The sequence below is a fragment of the Monocercomonoides exilis genome (genome assembly GCF_001643675.1).
Source record: "Monocercomonoides exilis strain PA203 chromosome Unknown scaffold7-2047599, whole genome shotgun sequence".
Classification (NCBI taxonomy): domain Eukaryota; phylum Preaxostyla; order Oxymonadida; family Polymastigidae; genus Monocercomonoides; species Monocercomonoides exilis.
In genome coordinates this window covers 1,526,394-1,543,478 of record NW_027150552.1, presented here as the reverse complement: position 1 = coordinate 1,543,478, position 17,085 = coordinate 1,526,394, and the positions used below count along the sequence as shown (strand labels likewise).

The following is a 17,085-nucleotide window of genomic DNA, read 5'->3' as shown; positions in this document are numbered from 1 at the left end:
ATTATTGAACACCTCTTTTATTTTGGGACTGTTTTGGAGAGCACACAAATATTGAGATTAAGAAATAGATGTTATGTTCTAGGATCTTTTTAATTTGCATGGATTAATATTTTATTGCTATCATTGTCATTTCACGAAACAAAAGCAATTACGGAGTGAAATATTGTTGCAAAAATGTTCAGTTAGAACAAAATTTGCTTCCAAAGAATAAAGCTCTTGCATGAATTATTGAATTGTTTTTATAACTTGTTGAAAAAGAATATGGAATCAAATATCACCTTGAATGAAAACTTAAGGAATGATATGCATTAGAGTTTTCTTTCAAAAGGTGTCATTGATTTGAACAAAACCTGAAACCCTTGAATCATTGTTTTTCTTATTCAAATTCAAAATTCAAAATGAAAACTGCCTTTATTTTGATGCTTATTATTTTTTGGGCATTTGAAAGTGTTTTGAAACGGGGAAAAAAAAATTGGATCCAAATGCTGAAATTGAAAGAAAAAATACAGTTCAAATATGTTCAACTTTTTAATGGGACTTTTTTTCTTTATTGGCACTTTCTTTGTTTTTGCATGCCAATCATTTAAAAAAAGCTAGATGGACCTCAACACTCGGATGTGTATGTTCATATAACAAATACATAAAATTACGGGTTTATTTTTTAATTTTCTTTTATTTTTCGTAGAGATATTGCATTTTTTTATTTATTTTGAAGTGACTTTTTTCGGCCGAAGAAGCATTTCACAAATTTTTGAAATTCATTTTTAAAAACAACTGGCATTATCCTTTTTATATTCAAAATCTTAAGTTTAACAACATGTTTTTTCTAGATTTTTTCACATTTCAATTTTTTATCAACATGCGAACACAATTTTGAAAATTTCTTTGTTATTTAAATGAAGCGTTAAAAACAAAAATATGATATGAAAAATACACGATTTAATAAAGAAGTGTGAAAAAGGTTGAACATTGAAATTTTCTTATTATCTTGAAAAGGTGAATGGTCACAACATTGAATGATCTGAGATCAAACTTATTCCATTTTGATGAGTTTGATGAAAATAGAAAATATTAATGTTCAACATTTTTCACACTTCTTCATAAGAGTGTGCATTTTTCATATCACATTTTTATTTTTAACTCTTCATTTAAATAACAAAGAAATTTTCAAATTTGTGTTCGCATGTTGATAAAAAAATGAAATGTGAAAAAATAAAGAAAAAACAAGTTGTTAAACTTAAGATTTTGAATATAAAAAGGATAATGCCAGTTGTTTTTAAAAATGAATTTCAAAAATTTGTGAAATGCTTCTTCGGCCGAAAAAAGTCACTTCAAAATAAATAAAAAAATGCAATATCTCTACGAAAAATAAAAGAAAATTAAAAAATAAACCCGTAATTTTATGTATTTGTTATATGAACATACACATCCGAGTGTTGAGGTCCATCTAGCTTTTTTTAAATGATTGGCATGCAAAAACAAAGAAAGTGCCAATAAAGAAAAAAAGTCCCATTAAAAAGTTGAACATATGAAGGTTTACACAGCATAGAATAGATACAATGCAGATTAAGTTGGGAAAATTGAATAAATTGAGGTTTTATAGATAAACCTACGTCAATTTGAATTAAGGTCACTTCATTCAAATAAAAGGGCAAAAATATAAAATCATCATCCTAATTCAAATTAGAAAAGATCATTCAAATTAATAATTATTGTGGGAAAGGAAAAAAAAAACAATTAAATAACATTAACAACAATAAAGTGGAAATAAAAGAATAATCAAACCTTTTTTGACAGTCTTATTGACCAAACCTTGATAATTCTATGGAAGCTTGTTTACACGCTTTAATTAAATAAATGTTAAATTTATAATTTGCAGATAAAGTTAAATTGTTGTTTGTTTTGAGTTTTGTGTGAAGAATGATTCTCTTCGAAGATAATTTTAAGAGTTTTTGCTTAAATATTAAAAAGAAAACTATGATATTCTGTAAATTCTGAAAAATAAATTTGTTACGTGTTCGTGTTTCATAATGCAGAATCCATAATCACAATAAACATTGCACTTGGATGTTGTAGTTGCAGAATCGTAGGTATATTTCCTTTTCCTTTTTCATTTTTCCTTATTTCCTTTCATGTTTTCGATCATTCTTTTTTTGTCGAAATCTCATGATTTCAAAATGATCTTTCTCTTTTTCCTTAATTAAGCCTCTTTCTTTCTCATCACTTCACGCATTTTATTGATTTTCGTTATCATTTCTCTCTTCATTTTCATATTACATACTCGTAAAATCTCTAATGCCAACTTCCTTTCAAAGAAGAACTTTTTCTTCCTTTCTCCTTTGCTTCTTTTTCCATTGAATTTTTCTTTCTTTATATTTATCAGCTCTTCAATTTCTAAAGCACTCGTTTCACTTTCGCTCACAGAGCAGGTGGAAAAGATGGATTCACTCACCGAAAATGTGTTGGCGGAGGCAGATGATGCGAATGAGATACACCCGCCATTGGTGGCAGTCTGTTGGTTTTGTGGAGCTGAGTTGATGTTGGTGATGGTGCAGTTGGCGAGGGAGAGGGAGAGGGAAGGGGAAGTGGCAGAGGAGAGGACACAGCTGGTGGGGGTGGCAGTGGAGGTGATGTCGGTGATGTTGGAGGAGTTGAGGGTGAGGGGATTTGTGAGGGAGGTGAGGTGGAAGATACTTTGGCCGTTGAGGGCGAGACTGGTGATTGCTGTGTGGTTGAGGGAGAGGGAGCCAGCAGTGAGGAAGAAGAGGTGTGCTTTTATTGTCATGGAGGTTGTTCCGGTGATGGTGGTTGTGTTGAGGTTGAGGGAAGGGGAGTTATCGGAGAGGTGGAAGAGGATGGGGGTGATTTGATTTGTGGAGTTGTGTGCGATGGCGAAAGCAGAGACTGTGAGGGAGCCCTGAGTTTGTTGGAAGAGAGCAGACAAGGCAGATGTATCTGGTGAAGAAGATGTCGATGATGAGGGAGAGGATGAAGAAGTTGGTTGGGGAATACCACTGGAAGCGATGATGGTGGCAGTTGTGCCATTTCCAGTGATTTTTGTATTTGGGGCACGGAATGTGAGAGTCTTTGTGGGAGTGAATGTGGAGTGGAGGAGGATAAGTGAAGCTTCTTTGAAAAAACCAAATCCATAGAGGGCATACTCAATGGTGGCGCATGGGTTTTGCTGTGTTTTTCCACATGCATCGACATCTGATCCGCTGTTGGCAACAATTTTGTTTGGTATTACAAGTGGGAGCCAGCTATTGTACATTGAGTTTTCTGCAGTTCCATTATTCCATACCCTTTGTGTTGGAGTTGTTGAACCACAATTCTCGAATGGAGATTGGGTGATTGCATTGTCAATGAAAAATACATCATTGCCTTTGCCATTTGTTGCGATTTTACAATCATAGCAGCAAAAGGAGATTAATTTTGTTCAACTCATCCAAGAATATGTTTCTCTGAAAAACATAGCAGAACCTCCATAAGAAGAAGACGATGTCAATTTATTATTTATAAACTGACAATCATTTACCAAAAAATATTCTGGTTTGTTGCTTGGAGGCCAGTTGAACGTTTAAGAACCCGAAGAGTCTCCACCAGAATTTGCGATACACTTGCATTTGGTGAGCAGGAATTGAGCATTTGATGGCATGTTTTCGAGTCTGAAATACCAACCAGTTCCGCACCAATTTGTAATTTAACAACTTTCCACTCTGTTTTCAAATAATACCCAAACAGAACTGGATTGCGGATAGAACATGTGTGCTGCCCCTCCATTCAAAGCAGAACTATTTGTGAAATTGGATTTTTCGATGTTGAAATTTTATAAATATCTGCAAAATAATTCTCCTCCATGATTACAAGTCGAGTAATTGTAAAATGAACAAGACGTGATTGTGAGATTGGCATTTTCGCAAAATAATTTTTAGCGCTCCACACCAATCATTTCCGTTATTTGTATTTTTCTATATGCACCATTCAAATTTGTTGCTGTTCAGTCCGAATGAAGAAAATCATCCTGAATTTTCTCTGTTATTTTCTGATCCTTCGTGTATCATGGAAGCATTTGATAAAGAAAGCGTTTGTTGGAAGAAAGAGGTGTTGAAGACAAAGAGGGATTTGTCGGATCTGCTGAGGAGAGAGATGATTGATTCGTTGATGGGACTTTGAGTTTGCTGGAGTGAAAGCCGTTGATGGGGATGCAAGAGAATAAATGTCAATCACAATTGATATAGAAATTGAGTTTGTGAGTTATCATTTGGATGAAGAGGGATAAAAATTAAAACAGATAAAAGCCAAAGGTTTCAAGTATTGAAAGCATAAAAAACAGAATGTGTGATCGGTTTTATAAGAAGATAAATATAGAAAAATATTTTTTTTAAATAATACAAAATGTTCTTTATAAAAAAACGAAATTTTGAAAAAGAACCATATACACATTTTTCATTCAGTGTTTAATATTTTTCTTGTTTATATGTCTAAATTTTTTTGAAAAGTTCCGTTTGTTTCATTTTCAAATAAAATTAAATTTTCATATTTCGATCAAATTTCTGTTCCCACTTACATAATTTCGGTGTCATGAAAACAATATCTTGTCAAGATTTTGTTTTCATTACAGCAAAATTAGGTAAGTGGGAACAGAAATTTGATCGAAATATGAAAATTTAATTTTATTTGAAAATGAAACAAACGGAACTTTTAAAAAAAATTTAGACATATTTCATAATGTTGTTCAACAATAAGGCGAAAAATGAAAAACAATATTGTTTTAAAATTGCTGTTGCTAAAAACGAAAAAAGCAGTTATTATCCAATGAGAACTGATCAAAATGGCACAAAAGCTGTTGTTGGTGCTTCATTTTTAAAGAAATTGTTTGCAATTGTGAAGAAATAAACCAAAAGTTTTCAGAAGCATTTATGATTTGTATATTGGAAAAAATGAATTTTTAATTGTTAAAACCATACTTACTCGCGTTATATAACTCATGTATTTGATAACATTAGTTTGAATAGCATTTCAAACGAATTATCGAATTATTACAGATATCGCATAAAATACCGGACATCGCACAAAATACCGGACAAGATCCATTTCACAATAACTGCAAGAGTAATAATTCTGATAATTTTCCTCAAAACACAGCTTGTCAATACAAACTCACATGACATACAAGACTTTCAGGACAGCTTCGCTTGAGCTCGGAAAAAATTATTTTATAATTCTCGGAGAAACTCAAAATTCTTTTTCTCCGAGATTTCAATATATATTTTTTCCGAGCTCAAGCGAAGCTGTCCTGAAAGTCTTGTATGTCATGTGAGTTTGTATTGACAAGCTGTGTTTTGAGGAAAATTATCAGAATTATTACTCTTGCAGTTATTGTGAAATGGATCTTGTCCGGTATTTTGTGCGATGTCCGGTATTTTATGCAATATCTGTATATTTTTTCGAAGTTGATTATTGAAAGATCAAAATTTTTGCAAAAAGAGAATCATAAAAAACTTTTGTATTTTATATTAATCTTTTATGTTAATAATTTAATGTTATCTATTTTCATGTTTTGAACATTTAATTCTAAATAGGATGAAAATAAAAAAAATGAGCAAGTCAATTCAAATAAACAGGGGTTATTTTAAATGACCCCCAAAATTATAAATTATTTTTTCAATTTGAATTATTTGATTCAATCTGCATTGTATCTAATGATACGAGTAAAAAAAATGTTGCATTTATGGGGGAAAAAAATCAATTTTATGTAAAAAAATTTTTATCTACTATCATATCATTATATATCATTCGTTCTCGTGCGAAAAAAATCTGGAAAACGGAAAAAATTTGAAAAAAATCTTGTGAATATCGCTTGGAACAAAATTCACAAAGCATAAAATTCCTACTCATATGCAACAACTAAAAAAAATGTGTATTGCGAAGATTATGCAAAAAGACAATTACATAAAAATATGGATTTGATGAGTTATGCTATTGTTGAATGTATATCCCATGAAATGGTTTTTCCATATTGCAACTTAAAAATAACACGAAAAGAATTATTTTAAAATAATCAATAAATTATTTCTATAATTATGAAGACAAAAAACACAATATTCGCAAAAAATGCCGATGAAAAAAAGATTAATCAGTTGGAGGTCGCTCATCTTTCTGTTGTTTTAACTCAAGCTCAATAGAAGAGTCTTCGAAGTCAAAAACCACTGTATCACCTTCAACAACTCCACAACTTCCAATTACCTCCTATTGAATACAATAATCAAATAAATAAAAATCTGTCAATTGCAAACATCTGGCCGAAGCTGCCCAAAAGAAACTCCATCTTTAAAAAACATAAGAAGTGAATTTTCATCACAGTCTGGATTTTCTGCCTTGTATAAAGTGAAATGTTTCGCAACAATTGCACATTTTAAGTCACGAACAGTGTCTGTTTGGTATGTTTTAATAATATGAGTAGTTTATATCAGTTACTTATATAAATAATATATGTAACATACCATTTGGATCGCATTCGTGTTCAACTGTTTCCTTGTTTGGCAAAAGAGTCACAAAAATCTTCATATTGATCTTGAGATATAAGTTAGTAAATTTTCAAAAATATTTGTAAAATATAACAGAATTTATAAAGAAATTAATTTTATTCTTCAGAAAGCTTTTTTTCAATTAAAAAAGAAAAGTTAACAGTTATTGGTAAATTTCTTTCATTCATCTCATCAAATGACTCTTGGTTGTTAAACCAATTTTCCATTATTCCCTCTGCAATTGTTCTAATTTTGTTATTTTCATGATTAACAAGAATTCCCAAATAAGCATCTCCTCTTAATGCACAAATACGAAGAACCACAATATTTGCTGATCTGATTGACGGAGAAGGTGAAGGTTGGAGGGAGTGTATAAAAGAAGTAATCACTGCAAGCAACTGATTTAATTGATCGTTTGAATTGTCTGAATCTTGAATTTCTGCAGGAAAATGAAGAAAGCCAAGCTGAGCAGCAGTATCAAGGACAAATCGAAAATTGCATTTAAATTCTTGAACAATAAACTCTTTGTAGAACTGCCCAGAAGAAAGAAGCATATTAAAAATTTTTAATATGAAATAAATAATTGGATTTGGCGAATTCGGAAGTAACCGAACAAGCGCTTCGACCAAGTTAAGTTCCACCAAACGCACAAAGCACAGTGTGGATGTCTTAACAATGGACTCAATTGCAAGCAGAATCTCCTTCTGGCTTTCGTTCTGCGATGAAGGAAGCACCGAAAGCATGGATGAGATTACAGAGTTGTTGAAAAGTGAAGCAATCTAAAATATTAATATTTATTAATTTAGTATTTTAATATACATATTTATAAATATAAATATAAATATAAATATAAATATAAATATAAATATAAATATAAATATAAATATAAATATAAATATAAATATATAAGCAGACACATGCAATATGTGAATTAAAATAAAATAAAAGAAAAAAAAAAGATGAGTAACAACAAAGGAGGAAATATATCATTTGAAAAGAAAAATGCAAATTTGAAAATTTAAGTTGAAAAGAAAGATAGCAAAATAAAAGGATCAAATATAAAACATTTGTTTTGACAATGGAACAAAACAAAACAAAACAAAACAAAACAAAATATAAGACAAGAAAAATGCAAACATATTTCCGCTCGCACTGAATAATCGTAACTGAAATCCAAAGTGCTTCTTTTCTCAATCGGGGATTGGGCTGCAGAATCAAATGACTCAGAAAATGAACAATGTTTAATCTCCAAATTGCCTAAAGAAATTTTTCAATATGATTTTTATAAATGAAATTTCATTCATTATTATTTTATTTTATTTTATTTTAATTCATAATAAAGCGAGATCAATACGAAAATAGAGAAATAAATAAAGAATAAATAAATGAAAATCAAAAATATGCATTTTGAGAAAGTCAGCATACGTCTAAATTAGTTTCAGAATATTGAAGACAATTTCCAAGTGTTCTGAGAGTGTTCCATTGAATAAGAGGATTCTCGCTTCCGAGCAACGTCGCAAAGGAATTTATATTTTCCCATTCCAAAAACGTCTGATTGGAATTATCAAACAAAAAAGAATCAACAGAATTGCAACAATAATAAATCGTAAAGAAAGAAAGAAAGAAAGAAAAGAAAAGAAAAGAAAAGAAAATGAAATAGTTTTCTGATTTTCTTCTTCTTTCTTTTGTTTCCTTGTTAATTAATTTTTTTTTTTTCAATTCCCCGCAAATTTCACACTTTGATAGCATCAGAATTGTCATAAGTGAGTTTATACACAGCTGCCGTAGAGTGAACAACAATGTTTTCATCAGAGCTGCTTGTGAGGCAGAGAATCATTGGCATCGAATCGTTCAGCAGCTTGTCAGCTTTGATTGCAGCACTGCCTGCCTCTGCATGTGGCTCTTCTGATGTTTCATTCACATTGCTGGTTGAAGGCTCGGAAGAAGAAGTAGAAGGCTGAGGAGCAGAAGAAGAAGACGCTTCTGGCTCAATTTCCATCATTCCGCTCAGCGAAGGCTGAGAAGATGACAAATCAATTTCTTCTTCATTTGGTGAAGGATTGTCAGAAGCAGTGGCTGCAGTTGCTACTGCTGATTGACTTCCTCTGCCTCTCCATCTCACTGACGAAAGCCCTTCAAATGCCATCAATCCTGCACAAAGCACAGATGATGATTGAGGAATCAATGATTGGCTTGCTGAAGGGAAGAAGAGTTCTTGACTTGATGTCTGTATGATGGAAATTACAGGAGCAACAAGATCAAATTGCACGCAGTAGTCTCTGAAATCTGTTGAAAAAATAGAAAGAAAATGCACGCATTTGCATGTCTCAAAAAGAAATGATTTCTAAAAACAGAAAATTTCATAAATCACACTAATTCAATAATTTTGGGGACTGAGCTTTGAAACAATGCAGGAAAAAATGACAGGCACGAAGAATAAAGTATTTCCTTTGTGAATTTCAAAATTTCACATGCAACTAATTTGGTCAAAATTTTGAAGATTCTTAATGAAATTATAAATCATACGAATATTATGGATTAGTTGCAATGATAATATCTTGATAGACATAAATAGTGATTAAATTGGTGCTTAAGTGAAAATAACACACAATAAGATCTGTATGGGTAGTAGGCTTCAAAAATTGTTGAAGTGGCTCCAGAAGATTTAGGGAAAGCATAAGTTTTATTGTTGAATTAAGAATTGGCTTTGGACACATTGTAGAAACAATGGAGCATAATTGTTTTAGAGATTCTCTCATTTCTTCTTCAGAATTTGATAGTTTTTGAATAATTTGAACTAATGAATTTTTCTTCACATAAGTTAATAAATCTTTTCAAAACAAATTATTATACATCAATCATTGTTGTTTCAGAAAAGCTATCTTCTTCATATCGACGAAGGCCAAGATAGTTTTCTCGATTTTTTCTTCTTAAAGAATCAGCAGAATCTTCATCTGTATGACGAGTTTCGTCCGCAGAATGTTGAGATAGAAACGCAGAAAATCTTAGAGATGATCTTTCGCTTTCCGAGGAATAGAAAGGAAAAGCCATCCTCAAAATAAAAAACAAAATATAAAAGAATGTGAAATGAGATCTGAAAATATAACAAAAAATTTGAAGAAAATGTTCAAACAAGACCTTTAAAGTAAAATCATACAAACAATTATAATTTAACATTAAAAAATTTTGACGTTTTTAAATGGCGGATCCACTGAAGAAAGTTGCTTCTTCTGGAAATCAGAAAAAGCTTGTGAATCCTTGTACATTTCGTGTAGAATGTGGCAAGCTTCTTCTTTGTTTCTTTCCCAATTTTGATTAGCCAATTTCAGTTTTTCGTAGTTTTTCTTTTCTTTTTGAAAATTCTCTTCTTCTTTCTCATGAATGCGATTTTCTATATCATCTGCAAACCTACCGAGTTTGGTATTTCTCGAAGAAGGTTCTTCTGGAACAGATGGAGGTTGTTTTGAGTTGCACAAATCAATTGTTTCTTTTATGAGTTCGTCCCCTGGTTGGGTCATAAACTTTTGTAAAAAGTCCGGAACTGAATATAAACGTAAACCAACAATTATGAATAGAAAACAATAAAAATTAACGCAGACGTTTACTCATTATTCTTGCACTCGTTTTGTCTATCCAAAAATAGCAATTATATTTCTGAAAAATTGAAATTTCACAAAAAAGATATTAAAAAAATTGAAATCAAACTTTTGACAAGACTCTTTCAACTGCTTTACCATCATTAAACAATTGTACATGCACTTTTGTAAATGGAAGGTGCCTCCAAATCAGAGGTAGAAGAAATAATGAAATGATTAGTGAAAAAAAAAGTGCATAAACGCAGCATGGAAATTGCTGATTCCCCTCATCTTCATCTTCATCTTCATCTTTTTCATCATTAATTTCTTTTCCGTCAACATTTATTTGTCTTTTGACATCATTTAGGCATTTCCCCTCAAAAGAAGCTGTCGGAGAAGGGTTGTGAAGTGTAACGCGCTGTACAACAGAGTTTTGTGTTGTTTCTGCATTTATTGAAGATTTATCGCTTTGAGACATATAGTATTTATTGAAATTCAACCTATGTTTTCGAAAACGGTGCAAAAAATAAAATATCTCTCTTTAAGGAATATGTTGGGTTGATATTGAAAAAATTAAATAAGGGTAGTTTTTTCAAATGTTTTCTCAGGGTATTAACGAGACAGAAAAATGCCCAACAAGACAAAAAGATCAAGAAACACAATTATTAAATGTATCGCTGTCTCAACAAACTTTAGGTGTGTCTTGCTTATTGATTTTTGTATTTTACTCTTTTTTATTTGTAGTTTCTCTTGGATGGCTCCCAGAAAACTTATCGGTATTAAATGTTAATTGCTGTGAATTGAATGATGTATCTGCGATTGGTTCACAATGCCCTGGACTTGAAATTTTGGATATTTCTGAGAATTATATTTCTGTTTGCTTGACATTTATTTTTCCAATTAACGCGTTTATCTTTTTGAAAGTCTCTGAAACCTTTATCTGCATGCACAAGACTACAAGCGCTTTTATGTGCGAAAAATAAAATTTCTGCATTAGAACCTCTTGCTCCGTTATCTTTGCTTGAAACGTTGGACGCTTCGGTTTGGATGTATTATTTTTAAAAGTGATTTATTCAACTTATTAACTGTAACTCTTTTGCACTTTAGTGGAATCCTATTTCGTTGGAATCAACAATACGCTCGCTTTCATTTAATGTAAAACTTTCTTCTGTATCATTTGATGGTTGCCCCTTTTTTTCGCCTTTGCAATCTATTGAAGAAAGATTATCAAACTTATCGAGTTTTAAAGCTATAGAAATAACGAGAGACTTATGGGATAAAGCTTACAAAGTTTTTGTCATGATCAGAACTTTCACTCCATCTCTAATAGAATTGAATAACTATCCAATGAAAACTTGGATGGGAATAATACATCAACTTAAAACTCTCATAAAAAATCCTTATTCTCCAGCAAATAAAGATACGAAAAAGCCTCCTGATTATCGAACTATACGCTCGTCAACTTTGAGATCCAAATCACCATCACTAAAAATCACAAGTGAAACTTTATTCGAACGGAGCTCTGTGCCTTTGTACTACAAAAGCACTGAATCGCTCATTGCTCAAAAGAATGAGAAAATCCGCCAATGGAATGCGGAGGCTAAAGAACGTTTCATTCGCGGCATTTCTCCAGATGCGAAGAAAGCGATTCAAGAAAATAAAAATCAGAAAACCAAAATGAGAGAATCATACGCAGATCGACGGAATCCAACACCACCAACAGGAAATACTCCGTCTCTGCTTTATGGATCAGCATCAAGAAATAGGAGCACTCAACGTGGTATGACGAGAAAAGAGCAACAACAGCTGCGATCAGCAAAAATGAATGAGACAAACAGAAGCAGCAGCAGAAACAGAGAAGGTCAGAGCAATGATTGGGCGAATGCTGTCACAGAATTCTCATCCACCGAACTTGCACGACTCCGTTCTGTTACTCCTTCTCTGGAGCAATCGGACAAAACGATGAGTGGAATAGCTCAAATAACAGCACTTGGAATGGAAAATGAGTCTTCTTCAAGCAATCAACCTCAAAAGATGCCTTCAAATCGTTCCTCTTCAACGCCCATTGCATCTGACCCTTCAATCAACCAAATAAACGACAATGACATCTCAAACACTGCATTCGCTGACACACTCACAGAAACGCTTTCTCCGCATTCTCTCGAAATGCCTTCACTTGCCGATGGCTCGTACTCGATCGGCTCTCCTCCACACACTCCGCCGTCTCCCCGGCTGGATGCGACAGACAGTCTGGCGCTGTCTGCGCTTTCGACGCTGGCGGTGCTGCAGCAGATCCTTCCAAGCATAGCTCAGTTTGTGGCAGAAGAGGAGGTGCTGTGCCAGGGCAAAGAAGAAAAATTGTGTGAGATGAGGGAAGTTGAGAAGAAGAGGAGGAAGTTGGTGGAAGGGAATGAAGACGGGACAGGAAAAAGCAAGGGAGAACAAAATGCGAATGGGTTTGATAGAAAAGGTGGCTTTCAAAGAAGGTCAACTTTGGATAAAAATTGTGAAAATGATCAGAAATTCTCAAAAGATGATATCAACGATAAAGAAGAAAAGGAAGAAGAAGACGACGAGGATTATATGGACTGGAGCGACGTTAGCAGTTTTGCAGATGAAGAATTTGAAGGCGAAGATGATTCATTTTCATTGAAAAAACAAACAGAACAGCCAAATTCTACAGTTAATGTTCAACATGAAGTTCACCATTCACCTTTACCAGCAAGTGTATCACCACTTCATTTGAAAGCAATTCCACATGAAAAAATTGTGGATATACCAGAAAAAGAGGCACAAGGAGGAAAAATTGAAGATAAATTGGAAAAATGCGAAGCTCAAAACGAACAAAGCTTTTCTCAACAGAAAAATAAGGAAGGAAGTGAAGGAGAAAGAAAGGAGAAAGAAAAAGATGAAGACGAAGAAGAATTGAGCAGCGAAGAAGAGCCAGATGAAGAGTGGAAGGCTCTTTTGGAAGGCATTGAAACTCTGCGAACTGGCAGAGGCTCAAACAATGAGAGCAAAGTTAACACAGCAAGGGAAATGGTGACTGGAATTGCGAAGAAGAAGAATGCAGCAGAAAGCGCAAAAGCAGAAGGAGATAAGGAGAATGCTGGTGATTCTGCTCAAACAGAAAAGAGACAGCAATCTTCTTCTGATCAGATGGCGCAAGAAAATCATTCAAAAAACCAAAATTTACTTCAAAATTCGTTGGAGGCGCCTCAAATGCAGCGCAATGAAAGAAAAGGTGCAGAAACAGAAAATGCTTCAGAAAAGTCATTTTTAGATGAGCATCAATTGTCCAACAGTGAAGAAAATCTCAAAAAGGGCGGAGATCAGTTTACAGAATCTGAAGAACTTCCACAGCCACCTCATTCCATAGGCTCGCCTCGCTATAAGCACAGCGACTTTGGGCAATCTTTCAGTGGCAAAACATACTCCCAGCTGAGTTATGAGCCATTTCCTTCTCCTTTCCACATTCACCAGCCGCCTTCTGACCCTTTCATCTCTCCAACACCACCTGCTCTTCCGTCTGTGTGCTTCGACTCTCCAATCAACACCCGCCAAACAGTCAGGCCATCTGTGTATTCATCTGTCTCCTCTTCTCTTTCCTTCTCCATTTCACCGCCTTCTTCTCCTTCTTCTCCTTCTTCTCCGTCGAACCTGACTGCCTCGCCCATGCTGTTCTCTTCTTCCTTCTTCTCTTCTCCACTTCGCTCGTCAAACACTCAGCAGCTTCAGCAGCCATCTCACTCTTCTCCTCTTTTAACCTCACTTCGCCTTTCTCAGGTTTCCGTTACCCATTCGCCCTTCTGTGTTGCATGTGCGACAGAAAAGGCCAAAGAGAAAGAGAAAGAGGAGCAGCTGGCGAGAAGGATGAGGAGGCAGAGAGAAGCAGAGCGGAGGCAGTTTCAGAGAACAAGCACACCACAACAACAACAACAGCAGCAGCTGAGGACGACGCAGCAAACAAAGGGAACTTCTGTTTCTGCTGATGAGAAAGACGAATTTGCTGAGTCGGACGACGAGATGCAGAGAAGCGACTTCATTTTGGCGCATCTTCCTCCGTCTCTCACTTCAGACGGGGCAACCCCACTTCGCCAGCTTCTTCAGCCACCAACATCATCACAAGCACCTTCTTCCTCTTCTTCTTCCTCCTCTTCCTCTTCCTCTTCTGTTTCACAGCCATCATCGTTATCGTCACTAACAACTCCTTCATCCTCTCCTTCTTCTTCTCATTCATATGTCACATTCACTCAAACTCCCCCTGGAGGACTGACTGATTCACTTCACAGCTCTGCCTCTTCTTTCCCCAATGAAGGATATCCGGTCATTTCATTGTCTGAGCTCTTCTCTCTTCCTCGTCAGCAGCGCGATGGTTTCTTAAACAACTGCGTGAAGCAGAACGAGATGCCAAATTATTCTGTAACATCTTCTTCATCATCATTTTCTTCTTCTTCTTCTTCTTCGTTTTCTTCTTCTTTTCCATCGTCGAATTTGTTATCACGTTCTTTCATTCCACCTCCTCTTGGATTAACAACCTCCATTTCAAAAAGACCGCTCAGCTCAACTTCGTATTCTCAGCTTCGCTCTTCTGTCAAGCCCTTCCAAACAACCACAAAACAGCCAGCTTCCTCTTCCCGTTCAATCACATCGTTCTCTTCTCGCCCTGCCTGTCCGCCTTCTTCTGGCTCTGAGTCGATTATTCCTGGCTCTCTCATCCTTTTAGCCGAGTATTGCATTCAAACAACTCCCCTTCTCTCGTTCCTCTGCCCGTTCTGCCCGTTCGACTGCCGGCGCGCGTTTGCTGCGGGTGTTGCGCAGTTTCGGTGGCTGCAGATGAAACAGCTGCTTTTGAAAGAGAAGAGCGAAAGGCTATCAAAGAAGATAGAGACACTCAGAATGAAGGAGAAGAAGTCGAAAGAAGAAGAGGAAAGAAAGATTAGGAAGGCCAAATTAGATGAATTGAAAATGCAAAGGACGATGAAACAGCAAAAAGAGCAAGGCAAATTGAAGAGGGCCCCATCGCAATCTTCAAAAAGCTCACTTTTTCAAGCAAATAGAGACAGAAATGCCAAAAGAGAGAAACTTTTAGAAAACATTCTCTTTAAAGCTGCTCCTTCACAACTTCCACTCGGTCAGGGGAAAAGGTGAAAACAAGGCTTGAATTAACTGAAATTGAAGTTAAAAGATTTTGTGAGCAAATTTGAAATTTTAAAATGATTCGCCTTTCTTAAAACTTTTTTTTTCATGTGATATGATTTTATTTATGTTAAACATTAATCAAAGAACAAATGCATTTTATCAATTGCTTTAAGTTCATTTGTTTATGCATTTTTATTTGATATATGAAAAGATAGGTAAAAAAAGAAATTATTCGATCAAAAACCCTTCATTACTTACTTTTTAATTTGTTTTTGTTTATCTTCGAACTATGTTTGAATTTGACATTAAAGTTTCTTATTTAATAAATAAATTTTTTGTATGTATTTTTTACGCAGGGATATTGATGATAAACAAAACGAAATATCAGTTGATCCAGAATTTGCAGAGATCTTTTCAAAATTCAATGCAATAAGACCAAAAAGCGAGATGGAGACTATTTCCGAAGAGCAAAACGATGCAGAAAAAGATTTTGGAGAAGTTAAAACTGAAGAGGAAGAAGAGTTGGAACGGACTGTTCTTTCAAAGAAAAAACGAAAACTTTTAAATAGAATGACTATTGCTCAATTAAAACAACAAGTTAAGCATCCAGAGGTTGTTGAACTTCATGATGCTAATTCAAATGAAGCGTTGCTTCTCGTTCATCTTAAATCATATCGGAATACTGTTCCTGTTCCGCGCCATTGGATACAAAAGCGAAAGTATCTAGCAAATAAAGTTGGAATAGAAAAATCTTTATATCGCTTGCCTGACTATATTGAGGCAACTGGAGTTAGTAAGATGAGAGATGCACTTGCTGAAGCAGAAGCAAAAAAATCTCGAAAGCAAAAGCAGCGTGAGAAAGTTAGACCAAAAATGGGAAAGGTTTCAATGGACTGGAAGATGCTCCATGATGCATTTTTTGTGTATCAAACAAAGCCAGAACATCTTACAATTCACGGAGATATTTATTATGAAGGAAAAGAAAATCAGATCAATGCGTCAAAATACAAGCCAGGAGTGATGTCAGCAGAACTTAAACAAGCGCTTGGAATGGGACCAGGAATGCCCCCACCGTGGCTCTATAATATGCAGCGTTATGGCCCACCTCCGTCCTATCCCAATTTGAAAGTGCCTGGGGTGAATGCTCCGATCCCTGCCAGGCTTGGTGCTCAGTACGGAATGCAACCAGGTGGATGGGGTACTCCTCCAACTGATGAGGTGTGTGTCTATATGACATTAAACATGAGTGAGACTGATAAATTAAAAGAGGATGATAATATGTTTGTTGTGTGGAAAAAGTTGTCCATCATTGTCAGCCTGAAAAGATATTCTTTTTTCAAAAGTTTATTTTTACGTTTGTATTTTCTTGTGAGGGTAATAAACGCATATTTTAAATAATTAATTCATATTTTGACAATTATCATTATGAAATTTTGAATCTTAGGACGGCCATCCTATTTATGGAAATCCTTATGATATCGAAGAGGAAGAGGAAGAAAAGCAGGAACTTAGAAAACATTGGGGATCATTTGAAGAGGATGAAGAAGACGAAGAGGAAGAAGAGGAAGAAGGTGAAGATGAGGAAATGGAAGAAGAAATCATGGAATCCATTTAATCTTCTCAATTCATTTCATAATCCATTTCTAAGTTTTTATTTTTCAAGTTATGTTTTAATATCATTAATTACCAAAGAAACTGTAAATTTTAATATTTGTAAGAATCGATAAAAAAGATTCTGATAAAAGCAATTAATTTCATGGGCATTCATTCATTTTTGTTCAGTAAGTTGTAATAATAATCAAATGGGAAAAATGATTATTTGATAAGAAAGATAACCATGA

General features: G+C 34.4%; 5 protein-coding genes across 5 annotated transcripts; 3 read left to right on the top strand and 2 right to left on the bottom strand.

Annotated features, from left to right (window-relative positions):
- Positions 1-2,438: 2,438 nt before the first annotated feature.
- MONOS_4104 (uncharacterized protein) lies at positions 2,439-3,152 on the top strand (the record flags this gene model as incomplete). The annotated part of the gene is made up of 3 exons (XM_067874150.1): positions 2,439-2,518; positions 2,581-2,921; positions 2,965-3,152. 3 exons carry the CDS (start codon positions 2,439-2,441, stop codon positions 3,150-3,152), a joined length of 609 nt encoding a protein of 202 aa, XP_067733532.1.
- A 2,808-nt stretch (positions 3,153-5,960) lies between these two features.
- Positions 5,961-6,576, bottom strand: MONOS_18568 (uncharacterized protein). The gene is made up of 3 exons (XM_067871599.1): positions 6,504-6,576; positions 6,297-6,433; positions 5,961-6,249 (listed from the first exon to the last, which is right to left on the bottom strand). Exons 1-3 carry the CDS (start codon positions 6,565-6,567, stop codon positions 6,133-6,135), a joined length of 318 nt encoding a protein of 105 aa, XP_067733531.1. The 5' UTR covers positions 6,568-6,576; the 3' UTR covers positions 5,961-6,132.
- Positions 6,577-6,641: 65 nt separating this feature from the next.
- MONOS_4105 (uncharacterized protein) lies at positions 6,642-9,599 on the bottom strand. Its single transcript, XM_067874151.1, has 8 exons — positions 9,381-9,599; positions 9,137-9,337; positions 9,054-9,084; positions 8,901-9,004; positions 8,266-8,853; positions 7,953-8,078; positions 7,665-7,784; positions 6,642-7,306 (listed from the first exon to the last, which is right to left on the bottom strand). The coding sequence occupies exons 1-8, from the start codon at positions 9,576-9,578 to the stop codon at positions 6,644-6,646; spliced, it is 2,031 nt and encodes a 676-aa protein (XP_067733530.1). The 5' UTR covers positions 9,579-9,599; the 3' UTR covers positions 6,642-6,643.
- A 1,802-nt stretch (positions 9,600-11,401) lies between these two features.
- MONOS_17104 (uncharacterized protein) lies at positions 11,402-15,410 on the top strand (the record flags this gene model as incomplete). Its single annotated transcript, XM_067869992.1, has 1 exon — positions 11,402-15,410. One exon carries the CDS (start codon positions 11,402-11,404, stop codon positions 15,251-15,253), a length of 3,852 nt encoding a protein of 1,283 aa, XP_067733529.1. The 3' UTR covers positions 15,254-15,410.
- Positions 15,411-15,496: 86 nt separating this feature from the next.
- MONOS_4106 (splicing factor 3B subunit 2) lies at positions 15,497-16,939 on the top strand. Its single transcript, XM_067874152.1, has 3 exons — positions 15,497-15,535; positions 15,601-16,462; positions 16,689-16,939. Coding segments are annotated over exons 1-3 (1,035 nt in total). The 5' UTR covers positions 15,497-15,533; the 3' UTR covers positions 16,860-16,939.
- Positions 16,940-17,085: the final 146 nt, after the last annotated feature.